Below are 7,888 nucleotides of genomic sequence, written 5' to 3'. Positions count from 1 at the left end.
AAATTATTGTATATAATAAGTTGGTCCAAAAAGTATTAGACAATACGGATATTAATAAAATTAATAAGAAACACAAGCATCATATGTAATTTTACCTATTTAATTTAACATTTTATATACTCTCCTAGAACTAAATTATTATTCTTTTATACTATTATATAAAAATATAAAAATAAAACTTAAAACTTAAATAATGTGCAAAGATACTTAAAGAATGATAAAATATTGAATTTGAGTATAATTAACCGTGATAAATTGTTAATATCTTGTTGAAAAATATAACGCTCACAATTCAGCGGTGCAGGGTAATTGTCATTAGTTGCTCTTGTGGAGAGTAAATTACTTGGTCACCTTTTTATTAATTCAGGGGGCTAAATAATAGAAGAGACAATTTCTTTCTTTCTTTTCTTTAATGAAGTAAATAAATCACTATACTAAAGGGTTCTATATTCTATCTGTTTCCCCCTATTTTGGCTACGTTTCTTTTTGGCCCGAACCTAACAATCCATCCCTTCTATCGCAGAAAACCTTGGATCTGGCTCAGGTATGGTTTCACGCCCTCTTCTCTATACTCCACGCTGGGAGGTGGTGTAATTTGTTAGGGTTTACTCTATGTTAAGGATTCGATCAATTTGGGGGGGGTTTAAGATAATTATTTTTGAGGTTGAATGATTAGGGTTTTGAATGCCTGATTAAATAATTTGAAGATGAGTCCATTTTCAATCACGCGTAAGAAAACGCCTTTCCAGAAGCACAGAGAAGAGGAAGAAGCCAAGAAGAAGGTACAATTGCCTCTCTTAGTTACAGAGCTCAAAAAAATTAATTAATTTTGGTTCTTGCTAGAATTTGCAGCTTCTGGAGCCAAATAATTGACTTCAATTTCTGGCTTTTCTTTTTGGTTTTATTAGAGGGCAGAGGACGAAACTGCTCGATTATACGAGGAGTTTGTGGCATCGTTTCAAGGAGATAATACCCCTGGATCGAAGGCATTTGTTCGAGGTGGAACAATCAATCCCAACGAGAGGTTGAAATCCGATTCTGAAGGTTAGTTTGATCCCGAGACTCAACTTTTGTGTTTCAAGCAGCAATTTTTTTAATAATTTTGTCTTAGTTTTTTAAGTGTCGATGTTTTTGTTTTGCACTATGGATTAGTAGAATAATTTTTCTATTGTATCACGAGGACACATTAATAAAAATATGGGCCTTTTTTATTCATTCGCGGATGGCAGGTGAAAAGTCCAAAGATGGGATGTCTGTTCCAAAGAAGGGAAGTAGGTAATAATAATTGCTTTTGATTAACCGCGCTGCATTGTTAATGCTCTTTGGTGAGGCATCATGGATGGAAAAGCTGTGTGGTGACAATAGTGCTGTTTTCATTCTAGCCTTGTATTTTTAAGGGCTTCTTCTATAATATCGTGAAAAAGAATTTCATATAGCGGTGTTCCAACTTGCGTACCATTTACTTTAAAAGGATTCAATTAGTGGGGGGAGGGGGCTTTTCTAGTTTCGAAAAGAAATACTTGTTGTTTATAGTTTTCTGAATTTCAATTCTTAATTGCCACTCCATTGTGGAAGTTTTACCTTTTATGGCTTATTTATAAGTCCTAATCTGCTTTATGAAAGAAAACTACTCGGAAGTTAATGATACTTTGCTGTTGATAACATCTACCATGGTGTAAAAGAAATATGAAAAGTTCCACTACCAGTCAACTGACTTCAATGGAGTAATTAGAGATAGAAAAAGAAATCATTACTTTTTATTTGTAAAGATCAATTCAAATGAATGGTTATAATGCAATTTTGGCCGTTAAATCTTTTTCGTTTGACGTCACACCATGTTATACCTTCGCATCTAGTTGGTCCATCCTGCTATTGTGTTTGAACATTTTTGGCTTGGATAGTTGTGAAATATAAAACTTCAGATAAAATTTACAGTCAAATTTATCATTGTGTTGGATGGAAAGTAAATGGACATTGTATTCTTGACTTCAGATCACGAAGCCTTCATCTCCATTAGATTTTATCCCAAACTAGTTGGGGTTAGTTTCATGAATGATTTTCTTTACTTATGGTGTTTTTAAGCTGGTTAGAGTTGCATAACATTATCTCAAGTTACATTGAATTTTAGTCAGCCCCCCTCTTTCCCCAGCGTCCTGGTCTGCCATCCTGTCATTCTTCAAGCATATTATTTTAATAACATTTTGAACTGTTCTTTTTTTTTTTTGGTTGTAGTTTCAGTTTATGGTTGTAGGAAAATGATGCTTATTTTAGATATAACTTGGATAATACTAATTTTCATACATCTGCTACCTAATGTTGTTGAACTACCTTTAATTTGGTTCTTTGGAGGAGGATGTTCCAGCATTCTTACACTCAAAAAACAAAAATTTGGCTAAAACAAAGTCCACTGATGAAACCTAAGAACTAGTTCAGTATGCTTCAAGGTCAAGAAAATCAAATAATGGTTCCACAAGAAATTCTCCTTTAAAGTTTATTGGCAAGGAAAAGTAAAGAGGCTTTGGTAAAGAATGGGTGGAACTTTGAAAATGAATTTCTCTGAAAAATGGAAGTTTATCTTTCATGTTATTTCTGCAGGTATGTTCCATCTTTCATACCACCTCCTTTGGCAGCCAAGGAAAAGGAATCTGAGAAGGTGACTTTTATTAATGAAATAGTGGAACACCTTTTTCATTTATTTTATTGTCAACCGAGTTGGCCACTTTGTGATATGCACATTTGGTTTAAACTTTTCAATGCCTTTTGTAGGAGGAGGAGGAGAGGATGAAGGAGAAAGAGAAGGGAAAGTCTCGAAATATTGACCATTTTATGGAGGAGCTGAAGCATGAACAAGAGATGAGGGAAAGGAGAAATCTGGAACGTGAACATTGGCGTGATGGGCGTCATAGTGATAGTTCAGCTGTAAGTGGGATTCAACATGGTATTCAATAGTAGGGTACAATATTTCATGTATCTTTCCGTTTTCTCACTTTGTATCTTGCAATTTAATGTATAAGGGTTTATGTGTTAGTGTCCTTCATTTTTCTTCTATTAGCATCTCTATCTTGTATGGCACTTTATCTGTTTTTGCTTCTTTGCCATAACTATAGATGAATCTTATCTCTTGGTTGTTCCTATCTCAGCCATCTAGTCGCTTTGATGAACTGCCTGATGATTTTGATCCTAGTGGAAAATTGCCCGGATCACTTGATGATGCTGATCCTCAAACGACAAATCTCTATGTTGGAAATCTCTCACCAAAAGTATGTTTGTTGTTGTTTCTAAGTTCTTGTCCTTAATCTGCTTTTCCCCTTTAATGCTAAATATTTTTGGGTTACATGTTCTTGATATAGGTTGATGAAAATTTTCTTCTGCGGACTTTTGGAAGATTTGGACCTATTGCTAGTGTGAAAATTATGTGGCCTAGGACAGAGGAGGAGCGAAGAAGGCAAAGAAATTGTGGTTTTGTGGCTTTCATGAATAGAGCTGATGGACAAGCTGCAAAAGATGAAATGCAAGGTATCAAAGGTTTTACTTAGATATATTGAGCAGTCACCTTGTTACCCACATAGGTGTATTTCAACTCAGTGAAATTCTTTAATGAATTTATTGATTTCATATTCTTTTAGTTGAAAAATAGTAAAATATTAATGTGAAGCATTTGTAAATAGTGACATCTAATTTCCAAGGTTTTTTAAACTAGTGTTATCTAATTTCCAATGTTTAGTAAATGCTAGAATGCCCCATGTTTTTGTCAATTTAATTGATATATAACTGCTTTTTAATTTTTTTTTTTGATATATATATATATCTTGATGATGTATTTTCTCTCGCAGGAGTTATTGTATATGAATATGAATTGAAAATTGGGTGGGGTAAATCTGTTGCTCTTCCATCACAAGCATTACCTGCTCCCCCACCTGGACAGATGGCTATCAGGAGTAAGGAGGTTGGTTGTGTTCTTTTGCACAAAGAATTTGAAGCTCTCTTGAATAAAGTGCATATATGGTTTTGAACGGGAGATGCTTTAAGACCAAAATTTCTCTCTTAAAGTGAGGTTTTGATAAGATAACTTTGGGTTGAGTAGGCAGTTCACAGAAGTCACTTTTCTTGCTTGTGCATGCCATAATTCTGAAACTTGTTTTCTGACTGGCAGGGTAGTTCTATAATCTTATCTGGTCCTTCAGGTCCACCAGTCACATCTCTTCCAAATCAGAATTCTGAACTGGTAACTTAGCTGAATTTCTTCTTTGTTTTATTTTTTCTGAAAAATAATAATTATCTACCATTGATTTGTCTTTGTGTCTAAGGTAATTCGGATTCTTCTATTCTGGAGTTATTATTGATTGTTTTTCTTGGATGCCAGGTTCTTACTCCAAATATTCCAGATATAATGGTCACTGCACCTGAGGATGGCCAGCTCCGCCATGTGATAGATACAATGGCTCTTTATGTCCTTGATGGAGGATGTGACTTTGAACAAGCTATTATGGAGAGGGGTCGTGGCAATCCTCTATTCAACTTTTTATTTGAGCTTGGCTCAAAGGAGCACACTTACTACGTCTGGAGGCTATATTCTTTTGCCCAGGTCCATTGTGTGAATGCATCTTAATGTTGTCTCTGGTGTTATATTCATGATATCCCATGCTATGTTTTAAATGTGAATGCGGAATGTAGTTGAAGAATTTCAATGTTTGTGGACATGCAGGGTGATACTCTTCAAAGGTGGCGGACGGAGCCTTTTATCATGGTAACTGGGAGTGGAAGGTAATCATGTGCCAACAGTTTTACTGTTAATGAAATTCTTTTCAGGAGTGTTACGACTGTATTTATGATGCATAGCTTTAATTTTTTTTCTAGATGGGTACCACCACCTTTGCCAGTGTCAAAAAGTCCAGAGCATGAAAAGGACTCTTCTGCCACATATGCCGCAGGAAGAAGCAGGGTATTCTAGAGATGAACATATTTTGTTCTAGATTGTTCTTATTTTTTTGTATGACTTGAGTGAGTTAACAATCCTTTCTTGTCTTAATTTTACAGCGGGTGGACCCAGAAAGGCCACTTACTGATCCACAAAGGGATGAATTTGAGGACATGCTACGGGCATTGACATTGGAGAGGAGTCAAATAAAGGAAGCCATGGGCTTTGCTTTGGATAATGCTGATGCTGCTGGAGAGGTATTGCCTATCTGCAGCATACCTTGTTGACTTTCACCATCTTCTACTCTCATACTGTAATGTTTCCTTGCTAGATCCCATTGAGGATTAGCTCTTTTTGATGTTTTTGTTGTCTTGAAAGTTAAAGAGTCTGGAATTGTGAAACAAAATGATTTTTAATGGGGCAGGTACAACATTCAAAGTCTAGTACTGGCATGTGACTGTTTGCGCAATCCCTTTTATCCTTCTGTGGTTTGAGCCTTAAAGAATAGTCTGAGAGCATGAATCTGATGCATTTGTTTTCCCTTCCCTTATTGCCATGCAGGTAGTTGAAGTTTTGACAGAGTCTCTGACACTTAAAGAAACACCTATTCCAACTAAAGTAGCAAGGCTTATGCTTGTCTCTGACATTCTTCATAATAGCAGTGCTCCTGTTAAAAATGCATCTGCATACCGTACTAAATTTGAAGCAACATTACCTGATATAATGGAGAGCTTTAATGATCTGTACCGCAGTGTAACAGGAAGGATCACTGCTGAAGCCCTAAAGGTAGGTATAATTTTAACCTTTTATCCAGCTTTCAAGTTGCTTTCTATTTTGTTTGTTTTTCCAAGTGCTGCTAACTGGCTTGTGGCTTTGTGCATGTTTATCATCTTTGTTCTTGGGTTTGAAGGTGGTCTTTTCTCATTTATGCAGGAAAGGGTTCTGAAAGTGTTGCAAGTATGGTCAGATTGGTTTCTTTTCTCAGATGCATACGTGAATGGACTACGAGCCACTTTTCTTCGATCAGGAAACTCTGGAGTGGCCCCATTCCATTCTATTTGTGGTGATGCACCAGAAATTGAAAAGAAGACTAGCTCAGAAGATGCAGTTGATGGGATTAAAGCTAATCAAGATACTGCGTTGGCCATGGGCAAAAGTGCAGCTATGAAGGAGTTAATGGATCTCCCACTTGCCGAGTTGGAAAGGCGCTGTAGGCATAATGGATTATCTCTTGTTGGTGGTAGAGAAATAATGGTTGCACGACTATTAAGTCTGGAAGATGCCGAAAAGCAGAGGGGTTATGAACTAGATGATGAGTTGAAGCTGCGCTCAAGTTATAGTCGGTATTCTAGTGGTCAGAGAGGTGCAAATGTTGAAACAGAAGTGGCGGGATTGTCTGGACGGACTCGTTATGCAGAGGATGAGATCCCTTCACAACGCAAAGGGTCTGTACCTCTGGCTGAAACCCTTCCAATCCCACATCCTGAACTAAAAGCATTCACAAAGAAAGAGAAAACTGATCCTGTTTTGCCAGCCTCTAAATGGGCTAGAGAGGATAATGACAGTGATGATGAAGAAAAGAGAAGCTCCAAGGGTCTGGGGTTGAGCTATTCATCTTCTGGAAGTGAGAATGCTGGTGATGGTCATGGTAAGGCTGACGAATTGGAGTTTGGAACTGAGGTGAACATTCCAGTTCCATCTGAAAGTGCAATGAATGAAGAGCAGAGGTATGGTAACTTTTTAATGATGATTTCTTATTTCTTAATGCTACAAAAAACAAAACAAAATGTCCTTAAAAACTCTTTTCACCAACATTTGCTCATGTAATCCCTAACTTGATGCTCTGCTTTACCTGCATATAATACCACAGGCAAAAGTTGAGAAGACTTGAGGTTGCTCTTATAGAATACAGAGAATCCCTTGAGGAGCAAGGAATTAAAAATGCCGAGGATATTGAAAAAAGGGTTGCAATTCATCGGAAACGGTTAGAATCTGAATATGGTTTATCAGATTCTGGTGAAGGAAGAAGTAAGTTATATTGCTGGTTGACAAGATGCTTGTGAAGACTTGTAATTGTGTATCTTTTCAAAATCGAAAGCATATAGTAATATTATTTTGTACACTATTCTAATTGCAGAAAGAAGATCGAGAGAGAGGAGAGATAGGCGGGACGATGTGCACGACTCTTCAAGAAAGCGGCATCGAAGTCAAAGCCAAAGTGAGAGCCCTCCACGGAAACAATCCAACAGAGGCAGGGATAGAGAAAATGATTCAGAAAAGGACCGCGAAAGTCACAGAGAAAGAGAGAGATATCATGACCTGCAAAATGAAAGGGGGAGAGAGAGGGAGCGAGACCGCTGGGAAAAGAGTGGAAGCAGAGAAAGAGATGACCATGACAGAGATAGAGGTAGGGATAGGGATAGCCGAAGGCGAATGAAATGAGATTTTAAGTTCGTGGGATGCCTTCAGCGTTTGCTTGGTATCTGATCTGGGTAGCATGGTTTGAGATGAGGAGATGACTTGGCTTGTCTGGGATGCTTAAGCAGCGGCATCTGTCATTAGAAAATTGGTTTCAAACAATGCTAGAAATGCTGGACTGCCCATGAGAAGAATCTGGTTCTTGTAGAACCATCTTGTAGTAAAATATACGACAGCATTTGATGTTTTTGGTGGTTTGCATTTTATGAAAATCAAGTTAAATGCCTAATAATACTTTTACTGGCCCTATTATATTCAAGTTAACATCGTGTCCATGTCTAATAGACCAAGTAGTAGAACAACTTGGAACAGGTGCTCTCTTCTTCTTTGGCAATGTAACATCCAATGCCAAAAATGTGCTTGCTATGAGAAGCTCATCTTCTATGTCCAGAAGAAGAGGTACTTTCTATTGTTGAATATTTCTTATCTCCTTTCTGACAGCATCTTCTGCATCTCCTGCTCTGTCCGTGCTAAGGCTCTTCCTACCATATA

General features: G+C 37.2%; 1 protein-coding gene across 5 annotated transcripts; it reads left to right on the top strand.

Annotated features, from left to right (window-relative positions):
• Positions 1 to 360: 360 nt before the first annotated feature.
• Positions 361 to 7,660, top strand: LOC107961709 (protein RRC1). 5 transcript variants are annotated; one of them, XM_016897782.2, is made up of 18 exons: positions 371 to 544; positions 708 to 782; positions 909 to 1,044; positions 1,230 to 1,275; positions 2,596 to 2,653; positions 2,767 to 2,919; positions 3,141 to 3,260; positions 3,351 to 3,516; positions 3,834 to 3,946; positions 4,154 to 4,225; positions 4,364 to 4,585; positions 4,706 to 4,764; positions 4,858 to 4,942; positions 5,038 to 5,175; positions 5,480 to 5,704; positions 5,852 to 6,645; positions 6,789 to 6,946; positions 7,056 to 7,660. In XM_016897782.2, the coding sequence occupies exons 2-18, from the start codon at positions 708 to 710 to the stop codon at positions 7,358 to 7,360; spliced, it is 2,925 nt and encodes a 974-aa protein (XP_016753271.1). In that variant the 5' UTR covers positions 371 to 544; the 3' UTR covers positions 7,361 to 7,660. The 5 variants fall into 5 exon arrangements, with proteins under 5 accessions (XP_040971531.1, XP_040971530.1, XP_016753271.1 ...); XM_016897781.2 differs by having other exon boundaries at positions 677 to 782; XM_041115597.1 differs by having other exon boundaries at positions 361 to 544; positions 5,480 to 6,645.
• Positions 7,661 to 7,888: the final 228 nt, after the last annotated feature.

This window comes from Gossypium hirsutum, chromosome A06 (assembly GCF_007990345.1).
Source record: "Gossypium hirsutum isolate 1008001.06 chromosome A06, Gossypium_hirsutum_v2.1, whole genome shotgun sequence".
NCBI lineage: Eukaryota > Viridiplantae > Streptophyta > Magnoliopsida > Malvales > Malvaceae > Gossypium > Gossypium hirsutum.
The sequence above is the reverse complement of the archived record's forward strand: the minus strand, read 5'-3'. Positions and strand labels throughout refer to the sequence as shown.

Excerpts from the sequence above, each read along its gene's own strand:
- LOC107961709 (XM_041115597.1), top strand. The coding sequence starts at position 708 with ATGAGTCCATTTTCAATCACGCGTAAGAAAACGCCTTTCCAGAAGCAC. Across the intron at positions 3,517-3,833 it reads TGCAAAAGATGAAATGCAAG|GAGTTATTGTATATGAATAT; the intron begins GTATCAAAGGTT and ends TTTCTCTCGCAG. Across the intron at positions 4,943-5,037 it reads ATGCCGCAGGAAGAAGCAGG|CGGGTGGACCCAGAAAGGCC; the intron begins GTATTCTAGAGA and ends TTAATTTTACAG.